At 41.3% G+C, this 26,746-nt stretch overlaps 1 protein-coding gene across 1 annotated transcript in view; it reads left to right on the top strand.

Moving 5' to 3' along the window:
- The window catches only part of ETFA (electron transfer flavoprotein subunit alpha), a 79,015-nt gene that overhangs the window by 32,230 nt on the left and 20,039 nt on the right, over window positions 1–26,746 (top strand). The window contains exons 6-10 of the mRNA XM_033920820.1: window positions 2,791–2,901; window positions 5,818–5,919; window positions 6,166–6,234; window positions 9,511–9,593; window positions 26,604–26,669. Coding sequence (XP_033776711.1) covers window positions 2,791–2,901; window positions 5,818–5,919; window positions 6,166–6,234; window positions 9,511–9,593; window positions 26,604–26,669 — 431 coding nt within the window. The remainder of the gene's footprint in view (window positions 1–2,790; window positions 2,902–5,817; window positions 5,920–6,165; window positions 6,235–9,510; window positions 9,594–26,603; window positions 26,670–26,746) is intronic.

Raw genomic sequence — 26,746 nt, forward strand, 5'->3', positions numbered from 1 at the left:
GTATAATCGTGAGCGCGTTATACCAAAGTTTTTGTGCTTATCATCGTGATTTCTGCGCGCTATACACGTGTGCGCGTTTTATACGGGTGCGTGTTATTTGCGTGAAAATACGGTACTATCCAAAGCAAGCTGCTCATGATTGTTCATTGATCAAAACCCCCCACTATATACGTTAATCTGTTAAATACTAATTCCCCATCAACCATGCAATTGATTTGATATACAGTGGTGCCTCGCATAACGAACGCCTCACACAGTGAACGCTGCACACAACGAACTTCATGTCTTGATTCATACAACGAACTTCGTTTCACACAACGAAGTCGCCCGAGCTGCGTTACTCACTGCGCTTAACTGCCCTCTCTCACAGCCCTTCGCCTGGCTCCCTGTGCAGTGGCGGACCGTCGTCTCGCCTCCTTTTATGGAGGGGCCCGGCGCCTACTGCTGATGCGTTGGGGGGGGCGGAGCTACTCTCGCCGCTTCCCCGATGCTAGAAAAAAAAAAAAAAGAAAAGTTAAGTCCCAGTTTTTGCCGCTGAGACTCTGCCCTCTCTCACTGTATACAGTCGTCCTTTTAAGATAAACTCAATATTTTTTATATATCATGGCTTCTAAAAAAAGCAGGAAGGTGATTTCTGTTGAAATGAAACGGGAAATAATTAGAAGGAGTGAATGTGGTGTAAAACAGTGTGACCTCGTCAAAGAGTTTGGCCTCAGCAAGACCACCATTTTCACCATTTTGACAAATTTATCTTTTTTTATGTCATCTTAGCATATTTTATGCTGCAGAACGAATTATTTTTTTTAACATGTATTGTTATGGGAAAACGCGTTTCACATAACGAACTTTTCGCATAACAAACTTGCTCCTGGAACGAATTAAGTTCGTTGTGTGAGGCACCACTGTATATTTTTTTTAACAATGTCCAGTCTCTTCATTCAAATCATAGCACAGTCCAGCAACATATAATCCACTAGTGATTCTCATCAAAAATAGTCAATAGTGTTCTCTCACTACAACACTTTTATTACTGCTTTAGAGGAAGACTGGCACAAATTCCACATCACATTAGTGGCTCACGCAATTATTTATTTAGGCTTATTTTGTGAGCCTTCGGTGTGATGTGGAATTTCAAATTGCGGAACAGGATTCCTTTCGGGAGTGGATTTGCAATGCAATATTTAAAAAGATAAGTGTTATAATGAGAGAACATTATTGACTATTTTTTATTAGAATCATTGTTGAATTGCACTATGATTTGAATGAAGAGACTGGACATTGAAAAACTAGCATTTAACAGATTAATGCAGGGGTGCCCAATACGTCGATCACGATCGACCGGTAGCTCAGGAAGGCAACGTGAGTCGATCGTGGAGCCCATCCCGGGCTCCGTGATAGACTCGTGTTGCCGTCCTGATCTACCGGGCCGATCAGCCTTCCTCTCCAGTGTTTTCCCTAGGGCCTTTTAGCTGGGCGGTCCGCCCAGCTGTCATCTGCTGCTGCCACCGCCGCTGAACATTTTTTAAAAAATCGGCTTGGAGATTTCAGCCCGTAGCGAACTTATGCTCCGGGCTCTAACGTGTGCATGCCGGCTTCTCTTCTCTTCCCTCCGAAACCGGAAGTTATGTCTTGGGGGGGGGGGGAGAGAAGGGAAGCCGGCACGCACATGTTGAGAGCCCTGAAGCAAGCGTTCGCTACGAGCTAAGGCGGGAGACAGGTCAATGAAGCATTTGCTCTTCTTGCTGCCGGGTCCTGCCTACTTTCTGTTTCCGCGAAGGCAGGACCCGGCAGCATTTCCCCCAATAGGTCGATCGCGATCTTGGGCCGATCAACCTTCCTCTCCCCGACGGCAGAATTGATGGGGAAAAGAATGCTGGTCTGCCGAAGCAGGGAGAACTTGGGGCGGCGTTGGCTTTTGGGCCTGTTATTGGTGGCGGTTTGGGTCTTGGTCCCCGATGGCAGTTTGGGTCCTGGTCCCCGATGGCAGTGGCAGTGGCTTGGGGGAGGGCAGGGAAAAAGAAAGAAAAAGGGCAGGCAGGGAGACAGAAGGAAAGAAGAGAAACAGAAAAAAAAGAAAGGGAGGCAGAGAGAAAGAAAGGGCAGGGAGAGAGGAAGGAAAAGTTGGGGGAGGGAACGAGGTCTGGAGGAAAGGAAGCATACAAGCTAAAAGAAGGGAAGAAAGATTGGATGCACAGTCAGAAGAAGAAAGTGCAACCAGAGACTCATGAAATCACCAGACAAGGTAGGAAAAATGATTTTATTTTAAATTTAGTGATCAAAATGTGTCTGAATTTATATCTGCTATCTATATTTTGCACTAAGGTTCCCTTTTACTAAACCGCAATAGAGGTTTTTAGCGCAGGGAGCCTATGAGCGTCGAGAGCAGCGCTGGGCATTCAGCGCAGCTCCCTGCGCTAAAAACTGCTATCGTGGTTTAGTAAAAAGGGAGGGGGGTCTATTTGTCTATTTTTGTATGGTTGTTACTGAGGTGATAGAGCATAGAGTCATCTGCTTTGACCTCTTTGAAAAACCCTGGAATAGGAATGATAATTAACATTTTCTATGCGTACAATGTGCTTTGTGTTTTTTTTAAATTTTATTGTTGGTAGATCATTTTGACTTGGTCATTTTAAAAGTAGCTCGCAAGCCCAAAAAGTGTGGGCACCCCTGGATTAATGTATATGTAGCTAAATGAGTCCACTGGAATCTTAGAGTAAAACTGGCTTAATTATTGTTTACTAACAGCTGCACATTTAGTAAAACTTCCCTGGAATGTTTCTTGTTCCTTAGGAAATGCTTTGTGTACTGTGAAATGTGATGAGCCAGTAAAGGTCTTTTCTGTACGAGGTACTTCATTTGAAGCAGCACCTGTAAGTGGAGGAAATGCCAGTTCACAGGAAGGTAAGCATTTATGTAATAGATTTTCAAACAGAAATCCAGGAATCTGTAGCTTGTACATGACAACATAAGAGTTACCATACTGGAACAGACTGAAGGTCCATCAAGCCCAGTGTGCTGTTTCCAGCAGTGGCCAACTCAGATCTCAAGAACCTGACAAGATCTCAAGGAGTAGCAGCCAAAGCCCTGATGAGTTAATTCTATAAGGAGGTGCCTAGAGGGTACTTAATTGAAGAGCACTTTTCCAAAACTCACTCAGTCCATTTTTTGTGAGCTTTGAGCTATGTGATTAATTTCATTCATCAGGGCAAGAGTCATTTACTGTAGCTTACTCTTGTGCCAAAACTCCATGAATCTTGCCTTGATGAATAAAATTAATCACATAGATCGAAGCTGACAAAAAATGCACTGAGTGAGTTTTGGAAAAGTTCTTTTCAATTGCAGCATGCTCTGTAAAGGAAAGTAGGTACCTACTAAGTATAGTCATGTACATTTGGTTAGGCGCAAGCACCTACATCAGCCATGGAGCTGGTATAAATGTTTATGCCTAGATTCCAGAAATGTGTGCTTAACTTATAGAATTCCATAATGCATATAAAAGTGTGTACTGCCCAGCTTCCACTCATGTGAATGCCCACCTGCACACACTGATATTCTGCTCATTTATGTGTGCGTGTGCTGTGTAAATGTTAGCACCTTCATTATAGAATTATTCCCTAAATGACTGAAATATGCAGTGTCAAACATGAGTACAACTTGAAAATAAGGCTAGTAATATGAAAATGCCTGATGTTAATTTACAGCTATGGTATACTAGCAGGGCTTGAAGACTTAAGCAACAGACATACAGTAGTTTCATTACTGCAAGGTGAGTGAAAGTATAATTGAGGAAAATAAAGGCATAAAATTGTAGCTTTGCAGGAAAAAGGGAACTACCATATAACTGTGTAATTGCTACATCACATTTTAAGTAGAAGGGAACATGTCTTGGGCTCTAGAATTTCCAGAGCATATAGATGTGCTATAGATATAAAGGACTCGGGGAAGATTCTCTAATGTATCTGACTGGCCACTCTCGCAGACACTATTGTAACAATTTAAAAAAGATGAGTCATTCTTTAAAAAATCACGCATGCAAATGAGGTTCACAAATGGTCACAAAATTTCCATGTGCTGATTGCTAGTGATAATGATTGGCACATGCGCAGAATACACCCATCCCAGACCAAAACATCACATCAGAGGAGTGGCAGGACTGCGGCGGAGGCTGACGGCAGCCTGCTTGAAATACTACAGCACCAGCAATCCTCTGCAGGCCGTAATTAGTTTTTAAAGTGAGACTGGGTGGTCAGGGGGAAGCCGGACGATGGTGGAGAGAAGGGGGAAATATGCCAACCTTCAGGAGCCCCCCTGGTGTAGCTATTAGAAATACACGACGGGAGGGAGGGGATCCAAAGAGAGGGGCATATGCTAGACTGAGGGTGGGGAGGAGGTGAACAGGAAGAAATAATGGGGCTGGAAACACAGGAGAGGGAGAGAGATGGTGGATAATGGGATGGAGGAAGGGAGAGAAAAGAAAGGCAGAGAAGTTGGACCCAAGGGATGGTGTAGAGGGAGGGGGGTTAGAAATACTGGATAGAAAGGTAGAGAAAGGGAGAGATGGTGGACCCAGGGGTGGTAAGGAAGGAGGTAGAGATGCTGGATGAAATGGTGGTTGAGAAAAGGAGAGATGGATCTGGGGATGATGGGATATATCGCTGCAGCCGCTCTTTCATTCTTTGAGCTGCCGGCAACGTGAGTGAAATAAACACGCTGTCTTCTGTGGCTGGAAGCTTTTCCTCTGCTATTGCTTCCTGGTCCTGCTTAGGCGCGAAGCAGTAGCTGAGGGAAAGCTTCAATCATGCTGCTGGTGGCCCAAAGAGCACAAGTTTACTGACTTATCGGATACCATGGAGGAGTGGAACATGGGGGGTGTCACTGGAGGATCGCAGGGTGAGGGTGGGGAGTGGTCATTAGAGAATGCTGGACTGTGACGATAGAGATGAAAAAAAAGGAAAGATGCCAGACCTCCAGGGGAGGGAAGGGAAATGAAAGGGGAGAACAGAGATGGAAGATGGATGGTGAGCACAGAGAAAGGAGAAAACATCAAATGGGCAGGAGACCCTGACAAGCGAATTACCAGGCGACAAACAGAAACCAGAGCCTGAGACCAACATGATTTGAATAATGACCAGACAACAAAAGTTAGAAAAAATAATTTTATTTTCTGTATTGTGATTACAATATGTCAGATTTGAAATGTGTATCCTGCCAGAGCTGGTGAGCTAGGACCTAACAGAGAAAGGAAAAGTCTTTTTTTTGTTTGTTTATTTTGTTTACACCACAGCGCCAGCGTGGATAGGAGAGGGCAAAGGTTGTGTGAAGAGGCTATAAAATAAACCCACCAGGACATTTAAAAAAAACACCCAATTGGGCAGGAAAATCAAATTGAAAAATCGATTCAATAGGCTGAATCGAATCAAAAAAATTTTCCCTGAATTGGGCAGCACTACTCCCTACCTTATCCTCACTAAAGCTCTGCAGCTATAAAGTACCAGAATGTTAACTTTTTGAAAATTTTTCAAAGATAATGTAAAAGCAATGTAAGAGAGCATAAAAATTTCAGGGTGCCATAATTCTTAATAAATTTTTCCTGTTATACCAGCCATGGTGTCTCTAGCTGAACATACACTTCAGTTGTAATAACTTTGGTGCCATAGTTAGCAGTGTCTTACTATAAAAACATGTTAAGACAACATTATTTCATTTTGTTTTAAATAGTAGATATTTTGTTAATTACAGTAAAATAATAATGAAATGTAGTGGTGCATAATTAAAAATTAACAACTAAAATTCCTCTCAATCTTTTTGTATGAGCAGCACCACTTCCTTCCCCAGCTGGATTATCTGAATGGATTGAACAGAACTTAACAAAAAGTGATCGACCAGAACTCACTAGTGCAAAGGTGGTGATTTCTGGTGGTAAGTATTTTTATATATCTACTGAATAGTTGTTAAAATTATTTCTTTATTTTAAAAATTTCTTACTCACACAGTCTGCAATTCTGAGCAAGTTACAGAAAAAATATCTTTATAGTTTCATAAAATGTAGGAGTAAAGTTATTGTTTGCAGTGTATGTACAGATTGCAGCATAAGCCTCTGCTTTACTGTTGTGGTTTTACTTATATAATTTAAAATTGAATTTCTTCTCTGGTTTTGTTTTTAAGGACGGGGTTTGAAAAATGGTGAAAACTTTAAGCTGCTATATGACCTTGCTGATCAGCTGCATGCTGCAGGTAAAAGTTGTTTTTATTTTTTTTATTTTCTGGTTATCTGTAGTTTAGAGGCTTAACTAAATTGTCTTCATTATAGAATGGGTAAAATTTCTCATTGCATTCTTACAGTGGAGAAATAAGGATATAAATCAGAGGGAGAGGGTTGCATTAATGTGATCTGAAACACTTGACAGGGGCATGTTAATCATCTTTGGAGCTCTGGGCAAACTTCTGTGGATGCCTCCCCCTCCAGTCCAGCGGCGTAGTTTTCTTAGCTCTCCTCCAGCCAAGCTATTTCTTCCTGAAAAAAATGTGGAATAAAGGCATGGAGTTGCCCTCAAAGCCACTCTGCTGATGACTCTTGTCATTTCTGAGGTGCAAAAATAGGAAGCCCATTTCAGAAGGGGCAAGACTAGCAGAGCTATTAGTGGCATGGAAAGCAACTCTGAAAAGAAACGATGGCTATAAATGTTTGGTGCATATATGAGCATCGTACATTGTGGAGTGATAACTTATAGCCCCAGAGTTCTCCCAGCATAAGGACATATCTGCCCTCCTTGTCTTGTATGGTTCTATGAATGTGAAATGATAATTGTTTATGTAGTAATATTGTCACCCCCCTTTGACGACTGTTATAAGAGGAATAGGCCACCTCTCCTACCCTGTCATGCTTTAATTTATCATGCTCTAGAACAGTGAGGTGGGTTTCCTAAAAAAAAAATGCAATGTCTATTATACACTCCTTCATAAACCAATTGAGTATCTTTTTTTTCTTTTAATGGGTGAATGTATCCCATCAACATTTAAATGTAGCTATTTTCAAATTAACCATAATTATAGTACCAAAAGACTTTCATAATGGTCTTCCCAACCTGACAAACACCTCAAAAGAACTCCCAGCTAGGCCATCCGGGTCCTCTTTGTATTAGAAGATCTCCTCCCAACACCTCTCTAGAAATCCTGTGTATACAGCCTTAAACATACTCTCTCTTTCCACCAGGCACACCCCTCTGTAATACTCTCCCAAACCATACGCTCTTCCCTCCACACTCACACCCCAGCTCTCCCCCATATTGAACAAAAATATATAAATGAGTGGCCCACATTCAAACCCCATAACTACTCTAAACTCCATCAAATGTGTCTACAAGTCCTGTGATTCCTAGAATGAAAAAGAATAAAGATGATAATGCTCCAACTCCCTGTGAGTGAAAGCTATGATTGCCATATTTTGTCTGCTCCCTCTCGAACATGCACCCAAGCATCTTGGTGAGAAGCCCCAGTAGAGAAGGGGCCAGAGAAGAGCAAGATGATCTTAATCCCCTGCACAGCGTCTCTGGTCTCTCAATGGGAGATTACAAGGCCAGCAGCAGAGTGGGTCCTCAGTGTCAGGCCACAAGATGTGTGGCCATTGAAACCCCCAGTCCGTATCACACAAGAGTGAACATGAAGATGTCCAGGAGCTTCTTGCTAAGCCAGCAACTTAGCCCTAGTAGAAAGGTTAGTCCAACATTAGCTAAGTGTATTCTTCTCCCGCTACTTCCACCTGCACTCTGGCCTAAGTAGAGTTTTGCCATCTTTCCATACTCAGGTGCATGCTGGATAGAGTAGGGCAAAATAGATTCCCTTTCGGTGTAAGGAAGTGCAGAAGGGAGCCATTTACTTCCTTTTTAAGTCCACACTAGTAGAATAATCGTTGAAAAGCATAATTCTCTGGCCGTCCTACTCCAACTGATCCAGATAAGAAATTGTTTAGTTCTGAATCATGTAATTTTTCCATTAGTCCCTTTACCCTCAAATTATTTCTCCGGTATATATTTTCCTGTTCATCCAGTCTGTCTGGTTGTATACCTACTTCTGGAGTTCTCCAACTGTTGCATCCATTCTTTGGGCTGCATCTTCCCACTCTGACAGCCATTGTGTGTGTGGGCATCAAATTTCTTGTTGATTTCATCTACTGTGGTCTGCAGCTTATTTAGTCAGTTATCCAGTGCAGCTGTCACAGATAGGGACATTTCTTGCACCCATTCCCACTGGCACTGCCTGGGCCTCTGATGATGATGAGCCTGCCGCCATCTTTGAAATACTGGTGTGAGGCTTATTCTGAATGTTCCTCAGCATTTTTGCTGACATATCTCACATCTCAGCATCAGAGTAAGGTTCGTGTGCTTGTACTCTCCCCTGTGCACATGTAGAACTGGTTCCCAGTGTCTGTTCTAACAATCTCGGGGGGGGAGGGGGGGGTTGTGCCGATTTATTGGAGCTAGCCATGGAGCCTCTCTTCAGCATATCTTAGCAGGCAGCATGCATTGTGAGGATGAAGTTGAGAGTCCTGTATGTATTTCTGGATCATTCAAGGCCAGGAGGGGGCACTTCACCTTTTTGAGCCTCACAATGTCACTTTAGCACTTCCTCTTATCACTTACATACATCTAAAGAATGTCTTGTCTCTAAATTTTACCATTTTGGCTATTTCTTCTTTTATTTGCATCTTTACTTGTCATGTTTTACCATCTGCTCTTAGCTTTCTGTGATGCCTTGTAATTTATGAAGGACAACCTCCTTTTCCCTTACCTTTTCAGCTACTTCTGAGAACCAAATTGGCCTTTTCCTCTTGGCCTTTGTTTATTTTCCTAACAAAAAGGTTTGTTGCCCCTAAAATAGCTCCTTTCAGTTTTGCATACTGCTTTTCTTCCCCAAGCTGTTCTTTCCAGCTTGCTGCTCTTTTACAATAATTTAAGATACATTTTTAAAGTCTAAAACTTTCAATTTTTAATAAACCTCTCAACACGTGTCTTAATCTTGAACCATAGTTGGAAATGTTCAAATGCTTTTTTTTTGCCCAGACATTAGTAGTAGACGTGTTGTTTAATTTGATTTCTGCTTTCTGAGTTGTGCTTTGCTATTTAATTTTGAACCATACCATCTGATGATCTCTAGATGCCAAACGATCACCTACTGCAGGGCTGCCCAATTCTGGTCCTCGATATCTACTGGCAGATCAGGTTTTCAGGATATCCACAATGAACATGCATGAGAGAGATTTGCCTGCACTGCTTTCTTGGTATGCAAATCTCTCTCTCATGCATGTTCATTGTGGATATCCTGAAAACCTGGCCTGCTAGTAGATCTCGAGGACCGGAACTGGGCAGCCCTGACCTACTGTAATGTCAGAAATACTTTTTCCATTTGTGAAAATCTGTTTATAGATAGTAATTTTGCTTTGCATATTTTACAATAAACTATTCTTCAAAGAAGATGAAAATGTGGTTGACTGAAGATATTTCTCTTGTGTAGTTGGTGCTTCTCGTGCTGCTGTTGATGCCGGCTTTGTCCCCAATGATATGCAGATTGGCCAGACTGGGAAAATCGTAGCACCAGTAAGTATGAAAGACTGACCCCTCTCTCAATTTCTTCTTTTAGTTCATATCATGGATTCTGATCTATCAAATATTTTTAGCAGATACAAAACCGAAATGGCCTTCATAAATGTGACCCATGATCCTTTTAGGAAAGAATAAACTTTAAGGCAACATGGTAATACCCATGAGGTTAATGTATTATAGAATTGAAGTTGAGGATGTTATGGAACACACAAGTTATTGGCATAACTATCAGATAAACCTTTTAGTAATATTTTTTTGTATTTCATTGTATAGTATATGAAAATATTAATTCTCAGACTTTCAGCTTTGGACTTTATGGACCTTTTGTAAGTAGCCTGCGAGTCACCTAGTAAATGTTGACCATCTGTGAAATATTTGTTCTGCTGTCCTGAAATAAGGAATTTATGATATACTAGTCTATTTTTTAATCCAATTAAAATAAAATACCTTGCCATTCATAATTATTTTTAAGTATCTTAAATGTTAAGCTATTTTGATATGGAGATATAAGAAATGAATAATAATTGTAATAAATTGACTTCAATATTGTATTTTGAGTAATTGAATATATTAGTATTTAATGTTCTTAGTTAAATATGACTGAATGTGTGACTAGTTCCTTCTTATCAATGTAAATGTTATCAACATTTTATTTTAATCATTTACAGGCTAATATTAAAAAAAGCTCAATTGAGTTCACCAGCAGCCAATGAAAACCTAATTGGATTTTCTGTTAATTAGAAATTAAGTGGATAAAATTGGGTTGTTTAAATTGTTTTAATATACAGTGCTGCATGCATCTGGTAGCGCTATAGAAATAATAAATAGTAGTAGTAGTTAATATCTGTATATTTTGGGGCTGGGTTAAGTAAGGTAGGATTAACCCTTCAATGGGACTAGTCAGATAGCACTGGGTTCTCCCTCCCTCCTCCGTCTACTGGTTCATATTTCTTTCTTTCTTACCTCACTAGAACTACAAACCAAAGGGAGAGTGAAAGACAGTATAGTAGTCCATTGGATGGAACAAACAAGGCAGAGCTGAAAATCAGAGAAAGCAGATTTATTGTAACCTGACATTGCCTGTGTTTCGGCTGATGCCTGTATCAGGGGTCTATAAACATAATATATGAGAGTTCTTCAAAAGGTTTTGGCACTTCCATATTTATGCGGGAAATGATTGGGGCAGGAGAAGTGGTAAGAGGGTGTGTCGTAGAATGTCATGGTACTAGTCAGGCAAGTTGACTCACCTGTGGAAAAGTGATGTAATTTGCTTTTGAGATATTTAATAAATACTGTTTAAAAAATAAAAGTGCAGAAACTTTTTGAAGATCCCTCTTAGATAAAAAATTTAATTGCATGCCCAATACAACATATATAAAAATATTAGTAATATCATTTCACATATATATTAAAACAAGCATGAATACCAGAATGTTGTTAGAAGGATAATAAGCTTCGTGTTCCACAGTAGAGGTATTAGAATATCAAGTAAACACTGAAAAACAATAAATATCTAATCTCTCTATGCTTGACTATCAAATTAACATATTATTCATATTTCAAGCAATATCTTAAAAGCTAAAAAATTAAATTTCAAACTTGTTTTTAACATCACAAATATTCATAGATCTGTTTAACAACTATTCCTAAGCATGCCATCCCATACAACAGTATTTTTAAACTCTCATCTCGCAATTATTTGAATACCACCTCAATAATGGTGTTGAGGAAATTGGTCTGATATATATATTAAACTATAATTGCAAAACTGTGATGGTGATGACATTTGGCAAGCCTACTGGGCTGGGGAACTCACTGCTTGAATTGGAAACCCAGAGTTGTTGGCTGCATTTAGAGGTGTTATGGCTAATTAGTCAGTAGGAGGAAAGAGCCATTCATTTGGCTTTTCTATGCTTTCTGCCTCTACTGGGGAGAGGAAATTTGAGCTATGTGAACAAGCAGGGAGATACCAGAGGTGCAATAGTAACTCATGAGGTAGACCTGCTTAGTGATTGAATGGAATCTCATCTCCTGGATCATTGCAGAAGTGCAGAATGACCAAGCAGACTACTTTGGTGATTAGATTCTAACTTTGGGAGCACGAGAGTTGTATCCTACTGTGTTCCAGCTGCTGGTCAAATAAGGGCTTTCCTCTAGCAGTCTGTCTCATGCTAAAATGACAGAATGCCAAATGCTCCATCTTCATCCGCCACAGAAATATAACAGTAGGACTCAATGCTTTGATCCAACCTTGGCCAAGAACACTTGAATGTCTTCCCTCAATGGCTAATGACGGCCTATAGAATTGTGTATCCAGCTCTGGTCAAGCTTCTAGTAGAGTTGCCCTTTTTTGAATGGTCTCTTTAGGAACCTTAACAACTGGCTATGCTCTCTAGACATCAAGCCTACACACACATTCCCATCCTCTCAGTTCACAGAAAATGTCTTTGCTTTCATGAGGGGAACATGTCACTTCCAGTACAGGATGTTTCCATTTCATCTAGCATCAGCATCCAGAGTTCTCATGAAATGCTTAGTTGTAGTAGTGGCAACTTCTTCTCATATAGCTTTCATGTATTTTCTTATCTAGATCAGTGGTCCCCAACCCTGTCCTGGAGCACCACTAGCCAGTTGGGTTTTTGGGATAGCCCTAATGAATATGCATGGAGCAGATCTGCACTCCTATCTACTTCATTACATTCAAATCTCTTTCATGCATATTCATTAGGCTATCCTGAAAACCTAACTGGCTGGTGGTCCTCCAGGACAGGGTTGGGGACCACTGATCTAGATGACTGGTTGATGAAAACCTTATCCTCTCAACGAGCTCACCAGACCATACATTCTACAGTACATCTCTTGGAACATCTGGGATTTATTTGCTGTCAATTATGACAAATCTCATTTATAGCCAACTCAATCTAGAGTTCATACAATCTCGGGATTTCTACCTCAAAAGAGACTTGACACTCTCATATAAATAAGCCAGAAGGTCTCCTCCCTTCAACACATAACTACATGCCAAATGATGTGTCTCCTAGGTCAGTGTTTCTCAACTCGGTCCTGGAGGACCCCCTTGCCAGTCAGATTTTCAGGATATCCACATTGAATTTGCATAAACTTGATTTGCATACACTGCTCCCATTTTATATGCAAATTTCTTTCATGCATATTCATTGTGGATAACTTGAAAACCTAACTGGCAAGGGGGTACTCCAGGACTGAGTTGAGAAACACTGTCCTAGGTCACATGGCATCTAGGGGAATCTCAGTGGGCACTCTTGACCCAATAGTACACTGGAACACTTTCCCATGTTATGGGAATGTATGGTCTATTAAGCTAGAAGTGAATTTATACCCTGAGCTATTCTATACCCAGAGGTCTGAGAATGACAACACACAGAAGCACTGTCTGGAAATTTGGAATGATTTATGTAGAAGTAAGAATTAATTAATGTTGCAAGTTATTCAAGTCACTGGTTACTGAATATCTGGATTATAAGCAGTGAATATTAATAACAAACTGGCTAAGTGTCACAGCTCACACAAAAATCAATGCTGCCTTCTCCTAGCTAAACCTAAAATTCTATAATGTCATGCATTTTAGAAATAAAACTGGCTCCTCAGTTATAATATCTTAAAATTTAGTCTGTAAAGTTAAGGATAAAAAAAATATATATTACCCAAGTGTGTCTCAGATTGGCACCCCAGCTTCATGGAAGCCTGTTCAAAATAGGGAAAGAAAAAAAACCCAACTCCCAAAACCCAACTTGCGTCCCTTAACACAAGGTCCTTTTATATCCTAGACCACACAACTCTCTGAATGTAAAGTCTTCAAATTTCATGTTCTTTTGTCCTAAGGCCAGCTGATGATGCAGTCTTCCTGGGGGGAGAGCGGGTGAGAGAACATTCACACCTGGCCCTTTCTCATTGGCCTAGGCCGGCTCTACTCCTGCAAACCCCCTATTATTTGGGTATCTTATTGGTCTAGCTTAGTCAGGCCATCAGCCCTTTCCCCAGAACTTATTAGTTTAATTGGGTCACTCTGAGCTTTATAATAGTAAGATACTACCGTATTTTTCGCTCCATAAGACGCGCTTGACCATAAGACGCACCCTAAATTTAGAGGAAGAAAACAAGAAAAAAAACCCATTCTGAACAAAATTCTTCCTGCTAGGCTCTATACCGAACCCCACACTCCTTGTCAAGCTCTGAACCCCGCTCTGCCAGGTTCTATACCCTGTCCCCCCTCTGGTGGTCAAGTGGTAGGCTGGGACAGGGCACAGGGCAGGCAGGGCTAGAAGCTGGCAGGCAGGGCACAAGGCAGGCAGTGCTAGTAGCTGGCGGACAGGGCAGGCAGGGCTAGTAGCTGGCAAGCAGGGCACAGGGCTAGTAGCTGGCAGGCAGGGACAGGGCAGGTGGCTAGCATGCAGGTAGGGACAGGGCAGGCAGGGACAGGGCACAAGGCAGGCCGGCCTAGTGGGTAGCATGCAGGTAGGGACAGGGCAGGCAGGCCTAGTGGCAAGCAGGCAGGGGGCGGCCCCCCATACCTTTTTTACTTTTTAAGATCCCAACAGGGCCCGCTGTACGTTTTGGACTCCCCTCCGTACTCCCCCCCCCCCCCCGTGTACTATTTTTTCATTAAAAAAAAAAATCCCCACAGGGCCTCCCGTACCTTTTTGTTCTCCCCCCTGTACTCCCCACTTTTGCATTTTTACTTTTTTTTTTAATCCCGGCAGGGCCCCCCTACCTTTTTGTACTCCCCCCAAGTACCTTTTTCTACTCCTGGTGCTTCCCTTGCTGGATGGCTGCAGCAACGACCTTTTTGGACTCCCGGCGCTTCCCCCACTGGACGGCTGCGGTAGCGAGAGGCAGAGTGGCGAACAAGGCAGACACAAGCTTCTTGCGCACCTGCCTGGTCCCGCGATGCTGCGTGAATGGCTGTCATCAGTGATGAGGAAAAAGCAAATGTGCTAGACAAATACTACTTTTCCATGTTCACGGGATAAAATCCTGGAGAAGTACCGTGATTGACTGGCAAAATTACATATAAGAATGAAGTGGATACTGTGCTGTTCACAGAAGAAGGTGCTTATGAACAACTTGTAAAACTGAAAGTAGATAAAGCCTTGGGACCAGAAGGGATCCATCCCAGGATATTAAGGGAACTCAGAGAGGTTCTGGCAGGTTCACTTAAAGATTTGTTTAATAACTCCCTTGAGATGGGAGAGGTTTCATGGGATTGGAGAAGAGTGGAGGTGGTTCCTCTTCACAAAAGTGGTCATAAATATGGAGTGGGAAAGTACAGGCTGGTAAACCTCAGTTTTAATTAAAAAAAAAAGGATAAAAAGATAAGAAGTAAAAGATAAAGAGTAAAAATGTGTTAAGCAGGTTTTTGGCCAGTGATTGAAATATGGAGTAGCTATATGGATTACATCTACGCTGACAGTGAGAGTCGATGAGACGATAAAGCGTTAGTAGTTGACTGAATATAGACCCCCTTCATTTGAGTGGCTCCTTTTACAAAGCCACGTTAGTGGGTTTTTTTTATCTCCAGCTGCAGCGGTATTAGCTCTGGTGCTTATAGGAATTCTATGAGCATCGGAGCTAATCCCACCGCGGCCGGTGGGGGATAGTTCTGCTTGTCTTGTGTTGGTTGAAGCTACTCTAGAGTATGCTACATCAGATAGGCAGCATATGGATTCACACTTATGTGTACATGTGTGTGCATCATATACACACATGCACTTCATATTGGTCAGCAGGGACTAATTTTATTTTCCCTTTTTGAACAAATATAACTTAACTGGTGATTCAGATTCCCCTGGAAACTGTTTCTTATCTTACTATAGAGATTCTCCCTGCATAGAGGCCAGATCGTTTGTCTCCCTGTCATTGCTCTTGAATAATTCATTGTAATTTGTCCATGTATAAAATATATATATCACACTTATTGATTTTCTGTCAGTGTATGAAACAGTCTCCTAACTTTTTATTTATATTCTACATGAAGTGTATAACAAAGCCTTTTTTGAGTAAAGGTCTATTAGGTAAAATAGAGCTTTTATTCCTGAACTAAGCTAGCTAATCTTTTGTTTGTATTTTTTTGGAGGGGGATGCAAAATATTTATTAAATCTATAATCCACTCTATCCTACAATTCTAAGCAGTTTACAATAAAACATCCATAATAAAACTACCAACTTAACATAAAATTATAAACAATGACATAAATGTCATAAGATATAGACTTTACATATTTCTTATAATAAGAAAGCAAGTGATGCAGAGTTGTTCACAGCAACTATTTTAAGCAGCAGTAAAGGCCTGAGCAAAAAAATGTTTGCTTTCAGTTGTTTCCATAAAAACCTACATCTTTGCCTAACCCCATCCTCTTGACCTCAAGCTACCCCATCCCTCTGCAGAATACTCCACTAAAGTACTTGGTACTAGAAGATATTTGATCATTCATGTACAAATGATACCCATACACCCAACAACAGGACAACCAAATTATGTGTCGTTTATATACTATGCTCAAGTATCTTCGATAGAACTTGTATTGTTAGATAGATTTCCCTTACTTCGCACTTCATCCACTCAATTCTAAAGTCATCCCTATACAGGATAATCTATAACCTATACATCATTTAAACAGTATATTTCCAAATGGTGAAAGTGGGTTGATATATATTAAAAATTATTCAAAAATACTCCACTTTGTTAGCTGAAGGTCAAGTCTAACGGAAGAAAAAGCCTCAGGTCTAATCTGGTAGAGCGCAAAGCTCAAACCACCTCCGCCCACATCATTGGCTCCGAAAAATTCCCGTTTAGAATGACTCTTTGCCACTAGAGTTTTTTTAGGGACTGAGATTTTAAACAACAGTGCTGTTTACTGTCTTATTAGGCTTTTATGATGTCCTACGTAGAGCCAAAGTTTCACGGGACGTAGCCGTTTCTTCAGAGCTCCTGGACTTTCATTTGCCTCTCACAGTTTGAACTGTTGCTTCCTTGATCTCACTTATGTAACTTTGTAATTTTGCAAAGTCATATCCCCATGCAGGATAAGCTGTAACTCCATGCAGTGTTGTAAGAGTAGTCTTATGTAACTGTACATTGTAACGCTATAACTGTAAGACTGTAACCTGTTCTGAGCTCTTTGGGGAGGATGGCATATAAAACCATCCAAAATCTAACAACCTCGGTATAAAATATGGAGAAGCAGTATGTAGCTTAGTTTGAGGACAGGGTGCCATATAGAGTCAAAGGCTTTGTGAATAAAACATGAAAAAATATTCTCCCTGAGGGAGTGTGTTTTGTTTTTTTTAACATGTTTGATAATCAAGTATCTGTAAGGTAAAGATGTGGTCGGTGGTTTAGTTCTTTGGAAGGAGCCCAATCTGACTTCTGGGCTGACTTTTGCTGTTCATTTGGAATTTTAGTACTCATTTGTTGAACACATTAAAGAACAGTTTGCTAATGTAGCTTGGGTTAGTGCTGTCTCCCAGGTGGTGTAATTTGCCCCTCTGACCAAGTTTTAGGGAAGTAACCAGAGAAGAAAATCAGATTAAATAGTTGTCATTTCTTCCTTATTTGCAAATTGCTGTGTTAGAATATGAATACAATGCTCAATTAGACCACATGCTTCTCTCGATTGAAGTGCATTTGTTTCCTGCAAGATGCGTATTCTGTGTGACCCTATGCTATCCATAACACCCTGTCATCCCTCCACCAATTAGTTGTGCCCTGTCATATTTCAATGCTATATTGGTTCTCTGAGAACAAGCAGGCATAACCTCGCATGTGGGTGATGTCATCCATGAAACCCAGTATGGATACTGCCAAGTGCACTGCCACTTTAAATCTTTAGCAATGCCCATACTGTGCTCATGCCAGTGCCTTCCTGCCTGATGTCGGCTTGCAAGACCATCAGTTCTTAGTTTTCTGTGGAGCCAAGAAGCTGTGTCTTTGGTTTATCCTAGGCAAGCAGGCAGCATATTCTTGACTGATGGGTAACGGCACCGACGGAGCCCCGGTACGGACAATTTTAGAGTGATTGAACTCTAAGAACTTTAGAAATTTCTAGCTAGGCCGCACCGCGCGTGCGCGAGTGCCTTCCCGCCCAACAGAGGCGCGCGGTCCCCAGTTTCTTAGTTTCTGCGGAGCTAAGAAGACGCGTGTTCCAACTGCTGTTGGAAAATTTTTTTCAAATTTTTTCTCGCCTTCCCGCTCGCACGTTATTTTCTTGTCGTGATTTCTTCACCTTATTGTTTTCTTTCTTTAAAAAAAAAAAAGAAGTCCATTTTTTTCAAATTTTTTCCGGTCGGCCCTGGCGGGGCCTGTTGGCACCATCGAAGCCTCGGGCTTCAATTTTGCTACGGCCGTTTTTCCCTTCATGCCCCCTTCACTGGGTTTAAGAAGTGTCAGCGGTGTGCACATCCTATTTCTCTTTCCGACCCGCACAAGTGGTGCCTTCAGTGTCTGGGTCCGGACCATAGGGCAGAAACGTGCACCTGCTGCAGTTCTCTCCAAAAGAGAACTCTAAAGAATCGCCAAATTCAACAGCGAATTCTTTTCGGTGCCGCCATGGAAGTTCCCCCGACATCGACACCGACATCTTCTTCCAAATCGGCACCGGTGACTTCGACACTGCAAGATCCATCCCCGGTGTCGCACCCTATGGGTAAGCCGGCTAAGAAGCCATCCCCTACTGTCCTTGGCCCGCCAGTCGAACAAGCAGTGAGCCAAGTCCTGCAGACTGCGCGCCGGCCCTGCAAACGCTCCGCTCCTATTGAAGTCACTGCCTCTTCATCGGCATCGACTTCTCCGGAGCGTCCAGCTGCACCGCAGGTACCGAGCAAGAAAAAAGCGGTACCGGTGCCATCGGGACCATCTTTGGATGAGAGAATAGCATCCATCCTTCAGGTCCAGCTTAAGGAGCAGTTACAACACTTGCTCCCGGCTCTGCTGACTCCGAGCCTTCCAGTGTCGGTACCTACTGAGCCTTCGGTGCCGATTGTCGAACAGCCTGTTTTATTGGCATCGACGTTGTCGGCACCGCAAAAATCTGTTTCTAGGCCTGTTCTCTCGGCGGAACCGAAGTCTCTTCGACGCACTGCTTACTCGACTTCGGAACCGGTACTGTTCTCTGACACCTGTACCGCTGTACAATCACCCGGTACGGTGTCCATGAGGTCTGGTAAATCGGTACGCAAAACCAAGCACACCGAACCTTCTACCCCACTTTCTCAGGGCCGTCTTTCATCGGTATGGAACCCTGATTTGTGGGATGATTCTGATGACCCCCTCGGTACCGAGGCAGATTATTCCTCGGAGGAGGATGTTACATCGGTGCAAGATCCTGCTGGTAAGCCAGAGCACTCGTCCTTCACCAAGTTTCTTAAGGAGATGTCGGACACCCTTTCCATTCCTCTAGAGTCTGACTCTAAAAAATCCAAAATATTTCTTGATGCTTTGGATTTTGACCAGCCTCCGAAAGAAAGATTTCCCTCTGATGTCACTTCCTAGCCCTGTGACCCGGAAATGATTCAGGGGGGAACCAGGCTGGCACATGCAACAGTCATAAATTGTTCATGCTAGCGAAAGATCTGCAGAGGTATGGGGTGAGGTAGGGATGGTGCGAGCCTAGCATGGTGTGGCAGGATGGGGTGAAAAGGTACCGGCACCTCCACCAACATAGTGCCTGGGGCAGTCCGCACCCCCTGCCCCCCCCCCCTTTAACTAAACCACTGCTTTAGACTGTACTTTTGTTATGTTTTGCTGTAAATAAAGTAAGACAGATTTCTACTATAAGGCTTCTAGATAAGGTTTTTGTCATTAATGATTATGTATGTTTTACTGTTAGCCACTTTGGTATAAGTGGGATATAAATGTTTTAAATAAATAAATAATGATACCTAGCTTTATTTTAGAGCCCAGTTTCTTGTGGGTCTCCCATTTTGTTGATACACTTGTCACTTTGTGATTTGTTTAGTGCTTTCATTGGTTTTTCATTCACAGCACAAGTTCACTAGGTGAATTTTTAAAAATGCTTTTAAACAAATTCTGAGATATGACTACTTTTGAATTTGGAATTAAGAACCATTTGCTATGCAAAAGAACAATTTGTAATAATACTGCTTGGATTATGAATACAAATTATGAATTTGAGATCCGTACTTTTCTTTTTATTGTTAAGAGATCAGCAGGTAGAACAGTCAAAAAAACAGAGGCTGTTGCGTTAAAATGGAGGGCAGTTTTGGAAATACACCCTATTGAAAAGTGACTTTGCAGAGCCAACTCAGGAGAGCTGTTTGTATTCAGTCACAGCTGCTCACACAAACCACCTTTTTCTGACTCGCTAAAAAGCCAAAGATTGACAGCCTCTTTCATACTGCATTATCCAGCTTGGCTTTTAACTCCAAAAAGAACTGTATTTTCAAATTGATGCCCTGCTCCTTTGGGGTTGGTAGAGGAACATTAAATTGTACTAAAATATTCATATGTGAGTGCATTTAGCTGGAAGCAATTGATGTGCTGCTCCCTGGAGAGGAGGAAGAAATGCTGTATGGCCCTGTACTCCAGCAGACATTCCTAGCATAGTTCTTAAGAGTAATGACATGGCTTTGGTGATCAAAGCCCCTGAAAGGTTCCTTAGTTGAGGATTAATATTGACTACAATTGTTCATGCTTTGATGTTTTAAAATGTTATTTTGAATGTACAGTCTACATACATATATACTTTTATATACATATGTTACACTCGGGTGAATAAACTTTATTGTACTGTACTAGATTCATAGATCTCATTAACATGTAATTTCTGGGTAGAGCTCTCTTTATTTCAACTTATTTACCAGAAGCAAAATAAAAATATCTTTTGAGAAAAAGTAATGCATAAAATACATACATGTATGTTTACAATAAAACAAAAAAATCAAAATAATGAACTATATGTAAAGCGCATTAAGATCATACATTATGAAAATGCCTTCAAGAAACAAGAGCATTCCAAGCTCACTTCTTAAATGAAAGGCACTATTTGCAAATTTTAAAAGGAAATACATTGTATTAGATAGGGTATTCTGCTAGTATATTGTTTCTGTGCAGGAATCTATAGCTTCCTGATGCATAGAGAATTTTGGCAAAGATTTAAACAGTAAAAATGACTTGAGATGATTGTAAAGCTTGAGATTATATCAAATCAAGGGGTTCTGCTGCTACTACTACAATTTATCCCTTCTATAACGCTGAAGGGCAAATGCAGTGCTGTACATTTTGACATTAAATAGATAGTCCCTGCTTGGAAGAGCTTACAATCTAACTTGGACAGACAGACATGACGTATAGAGTTTGGGAAGAAGAACCCAAGGTGAGAAGTTAGGAGTTGAAAGCAGTCTCGAAGAGGTAAACTTTTAACTTGGACTTGAACATTGTCAGAAATGTAGCCCACCATAGGGATTTGGACAGTTTGTTCCAGGCATACGAGACAGAAGGGACAGATCCTGTAGTTGGTAGAGAAGAAAAAGAGCACGTATAGGAGGGACTTACCAGCTGAGCAGAGCTTGCGGGTTGGTGGGGGGGGAAACATAGGGGGAGATAAGTGAAGTGAGAGAATGAGGAACTGAATTGATTTCTTTGCTTCGGTCTTTATAGAAGAAGATGTAAGAAATCTACCTGGGTGATGATATGGGGGAACTGAAAGAAATCTCGGTGAATCTGGAAGATGTACTAAGCCACATCGACAAGTTAAAAAGTGATAAATTGCCTGGACCGGATAGTATACATCCCAGGGTACTAAAAGAACTCCAGCATGAAATTGCTGACCTGTTGTTAGTGATCTGTAACCTGTCACTAAAATCGTCTGTAGAACCTGAAGATTGCAGGGTGGCCAATGTTACGCCAATTTTTAAAAAAGGGTTCCAGGGGAGATCTGGGAAATAACAGGCCAGTAATCCTGACTTCAGTGCCAAGCAAAATGGTGGAAACAATTATAAAAAATAAAATTGTGTTATACGTAGACAAACATGATTTAATGAGACAGTCGGCATGGGTTCTGCCGAGGAAATCTTGCCTCACCAATTTGCTTGACTTCTTTGAAGGTGTGAATAAACATATGGATAAAGGTGAGCCAGTTGATGTAGTGTATCTAGATTTTCAGAAAGCTTTTGATAAAGTTCCTCATGAGAGGATCCTGAGAATATTAAAGAGTCATGGGATAGGTAGCAAAGTTCAGTTGGATTAGGAATTGGTTATCGGATAGAAAACAGAGGGTAGGGTTAAATGATTATTTTTCTCAAAGGAGGAGAATAAACAGTGAAGTGCCGCAGGGATCTGTACTGGGGCAATTGCTATTTAATTTATTTATAAATGATCTGGAAATTGGAACGACAAGTGAGGTGATTAAACTTGCAGATGACATTAAACTGTTCAAAGTTGTTAAAACGCATAAGGATTGTAAAAAATTTCAGGCAGACCTTAGGAAATTGGAAGACTGGACGTCCAAGTGGCAGATGAAATTTAATGTGGACAAATGCAAAGTGATGTACATAGGGAAGAATAACCCAAATCACAGTTATCAGATGCTAGGGTCCACTTTGAGGGTTAGTGCCCAAGAAAAGGATCTGCATGTCATCATAGACCATATGATGAAACCTTCCGTCCAATGTGCAGCGGTGGCCAAAAAACAGGATGCTAGGAATTATTGAAATAGGTATGGTGAACAAGACTAAGAGTGTTATGCCCCTGTATCCCTCCATGGTGCGACCTCACCTGGAGTATTGCGTTCAATTCTGTTCTCCTTATCTCAAGAAAGATATAGCGGCACTAGAAAAAGTTAAAAGAAGAATGACCAATATGATAAAGGGGATGGAACTCCTCTCGTATGAGAAAATACTAAAAAGGTTAGGGCTCTTCAGCTTGGGAAAGAGACGGCTGAGGGGAGATATGATTAAAATCTACAAAATCCTAAGTGGAGTAGAACAAGTACATGTGGATCGATTTTTCACTCCGTCAAAAATTACAAAAACATGGGACACTCAATGAAATATTTTTAAATCCAATAGGGGGAAATATTTCACTCGGAGAATAGTTAAGCTCTGGAACGCATTTCAAGAGGTTGTAGTAAAGCAGATAGCGTAGCTGGTTTTAAAAAAGGTTTGGACAAGTTCCTGGAGGAAAAGTCTATAGTCTGTTATTGAGAAGTGGAGAAGCCACTGCTTGCCCTGGACTAGTAGCATGGGAATGTTGCTACTCCTTGAGTTTTGGCCACTGTCATGACTTCTTTACTCTCCCTCCTGATGATATAACCATCTCCAATCTCTCCCCTCTCCCCCAAACCACCGAACTCCTTAACACCACACCATGCAATGGTAAGAGGTTTGAGAGGAGGCTTGGTATGGTAGAGGCAATTCATGAATCGGAAAACCAAGGGAAGTCCAGATAGTGGTTTCTTGTCAGGCTTGGTATGGTAGAGGCAATTCATGAATCGGAAAACCAAGGGAAGTCCAGATAGTGGTTTCTTGTCAGGCTTGGTATGGTAGAGGCAATTCATGAATCATGAAAGTAAGTCTGCTGCAATCTGAATGTGAAATCAGCATTTTTCATTCCCCTGATGTAGCCTGACCAAGAGGCGAAACAGGTGATCTCCTGTCGTGAGTAATTTGAAAGCTACACAAGTTTGTTATTGGGGTTTTTTTGCTGATTTTTGCATGTATGCTGCTTTTGTCAGTTTTATGCGACGCTGCTGAACAACTAAACTACAACTATTTGATTTACACCCATTAAGATTGAAATACATCACTTTTGCCATTATTTAGAAGTTAGTTGTTTCACTAAGAAACATGGGTAGAGAAGAGGGTAGTGGATTAGAGAAAGGAGGAGACAGTAGGTTCAAAGAGTGAATGGTGTGGTGTGGTGTGCACTCTGATGAAGTCTCCATTTGCTCCTCTTGCAATTTCTTCCCTTAAATATCTGGCTTGGAAAGTGATCTTCCTCATAGCCCTCATGTTTGTACGCGGTCAGTGAACTTCAAGTACTAGTATCGGATCCACCTTATACAACATTCTACCACAACAGGGTGGTTCTTCGCACACATCCAAAGTTCCTTCCGAAGATCATCTCTGCATTTCATATAAACCAGTCCATATTTCTACCTGTCTTTCTGACACCACATTCTCACCCTGGTGGGGTGGCTTTACACACAATGGATTGTAAACGTGCACTGGCTTATTACTTGAATTGAACAAAGTCTTGCGGAACTACCACTCAGCTCTTTCTGCTGTTTCATCCCAACAGACTTGGAGCCAAGAGAACTATTTCCACATGTATCTCCTTTGCATATGCTTGGACCGGGACAATGCTTGAGAGTTGTGTTGCTGCTCATAAAGTTCGAGTAATGGCAACTTCAGTAGCCCATCTTTGTTCTGCATCTATTGAGGACATCTATAAAGCAGCCACCTGGTCCTCAAGTCGTACTTTCACTTTGCATTACTGTTTGGAGAATCATTATAGACGGGATAGTTGGTTTGTGCAAGCAGTTCTGAAAAATTTATTCTTTAACTAAATGCCAGCTTACTCTCCAACCCTTTGGTTTGGCCAGACTTGTGGTAGTTACCAGTAAGCTTCTTCCTAGAAGCATGATTCTGGCAGCTTGGGAGTCCCATATGTGAGAATATAATACCTGCTTGTCCTTGGAGAAAATAAAGTTACTCACCTGTAACAGGTGTTTTAGGACAGCATGCATATATTATATCAACCCTCCCACCTCCCCTAGTTGGCTTCTTAGCTATCTTACTGAGCTGCAGATCCCACAAGCCAATGTCAGGCGGGAAAGCACCAGCACATGTACTGTATGGACGGTCCTAAAATTTTAAAGTGACAGTACACTTTTTTTTACTTTTCGTGCCGGGTTCCATGGATAATGTCACCTACATGCAAGAATATATGCCTTCTGTCCTTGGAGAACACCTGCTACAGGTGAGTAACTTTAGTGCTCAATCTCATTATATTTCACTTATAAAAATGACATTTTCACTGCAAGAGTGTTTTGTTACTTACTGAATGCTCTACAATGCTTAAAAATTGCTAACATATCAATTATTTTTTCTTATTCTAGCTCTCAATAGTATAGAAATAAATATATTGATAGATGGGAGATTACTTAAGGCCCATCTAGACCCTGATGCGCAAAAGATTTCCTTGCAAATCCGTCTTACTTGCAAGGAAACTCTCCTGCCGGTTGTTCATAAGGGTTCTCCATAGCTGCTGTGGTCAATGGTAGCATCCACCGAGAATCCTATGCTAATGCATTATAAGGAGCTCAGTAGTATTCTAATAAGTACTCTGTGTAATGCACAGCAGGGATACGTGTTGTTTCCCATGCAAATTTTACCGGCAGAGTCTGAGCTGTCAGTCTTACTTTCCTGTCAATGCACTGATTGGCTCAGGCACTGACAGGAAAGTAAAGCTATGACAGCCGACCCGGCTCTGCTGCCCAATTTAAAAAAAAAATAAAAAACCTCTAAAACATTCACCTCAGTCCATGGCCTCCCCATCCACCTCCTGTCAAACCCTCCAAGGCAACCCCCCTATAAACCTCCAATCTTTAACTTGAAGATCAACAGGTGGGATGCCTGCTCTCCAGTGACACCCCCCCACACCTTTAAATTGGAGATCAGCAAGAGGGAGAATTCCATGATTGGCTCTGAAATGGTTTCAAGGAGTCCTGCTGGCTCAGCTTATCAGGGATTCCTCTGCTGTGATCAGCTGAACTGGCAGGCAGGGAGAGCAGGGGGCTGCTTTTTTGAGGGGCAGGCAGGAGGAGAAGCTGTACTACTGATTGCTGTTTTGAGCACATGCCAGGCACAGATCCTTCCCCCCCTTTTACTGGTGATTCTTTGCACGAATAGCATACATATAATTTGCATGATTTTGTGCTGAGCATTGCTAGTAAAAAATAAATAAAAATTTACTTGCACCACGGTATTTTTTACTGTAGTGTCGGAGCTTTGTGCTTCCTGCTCCTAGTCTTCTCAATTTTATTCCACTTGTATTGTCAAGACTCAAGTTGATATCTGGTTTTCTCCTTGCATTTTCACCATTAATGATCTTCCCCGCTTATCCCAGGCTTTCTTAAGCTCTGGAATGCATTTCCAGAGGATGTGGTAAGAACGGATAGCGTAGCTGGTTTTAAGAAAGGTTTGGACAAGTTCCTGGAGAAAAAGTCCTTAGTCTGTTATTGAGAAATACACGGGGGGAGCCACTGCTTGCCCTGTATCGGTAGCATGGAATATTGCTACACCGTGAGAACGGGCTACTGGGCTTGATGGACCATTGGTCTGATCTAATAAGGCTATTATGTTCTTATGAAAAAATATTCTCTGATGTTGCCCCTTTGTCTATCTTCTTGGGACCTTATAGCATAACTTTAGTTTTAAGTTAACAAAGTTTACACTTATATAAGCTGTGTTAAGAAGGGTAGTTATCAACATTGTATAAATAACCTAATTTAAACAATGTTATTAAGAGTTCTGCTCTGCACACCTTACACATCCATGTAGGCATTGAATTTTTCTGATCTTTTTCTATATTTAACACTGATCTAGGAAACATTGTGTTAATAATATTTTTATGCCAATAGATATTTTAGATCTATGCATCCCAAACCTGTTCTATAGACCCACAGCCAATTGGGTTTTCAGGATTTCTACAATGAATGTGAGATAAATGTGCATACATTTGATATCCTAAAAATCCTACTGGCTGTGGGGGTCTCTAAGACACGTAGGATCTCTCGGAGAGAGAAAGAGATAATGGTTACTGTGGATGGGCAGACTAGATGGGCCATTTGGCCTTTATCTGCCATCATGTTTCTATGTAAGACACCTGGGAAGCCCTGTTTTAAGACACATGGTTTTTTGTTATGTTGTATAGCAGCATTGAGAAATTTTGAAAAGAACATTTTATTGGTTCTTTTATCATAGCTAACATTTTGCTTCTGTTGTAGGAACTTTACATAGCAGTTGGAATTTCTGGAGCAATTCAGCATTTGGCAGGGATGAAAGATAGCAAGGTAGAGTATGTTTTGTGAGAGAAATTACTGCAAGAACCAGAGTTTCTGGACTAATGAAATTAGAAGGTAGTCAAAAC

The sequence above is a fragment of the Geotrypetes seraphini genome, chromosome 14 (assembly GCF_902459505.1).
Source record: "Geotrypetes seraphini chromosome 14, aGeoSer1.1, whole genome shotgun sequence".
In the NCBI taxonomy this organism is placed as follows: domain Eukaryota; kingdom Metazoa; phylum Chordata; class Amphibia; order Gymnophiona; family Dermophiidae; genus Geotrypetes; species Geotrypetes seraphini.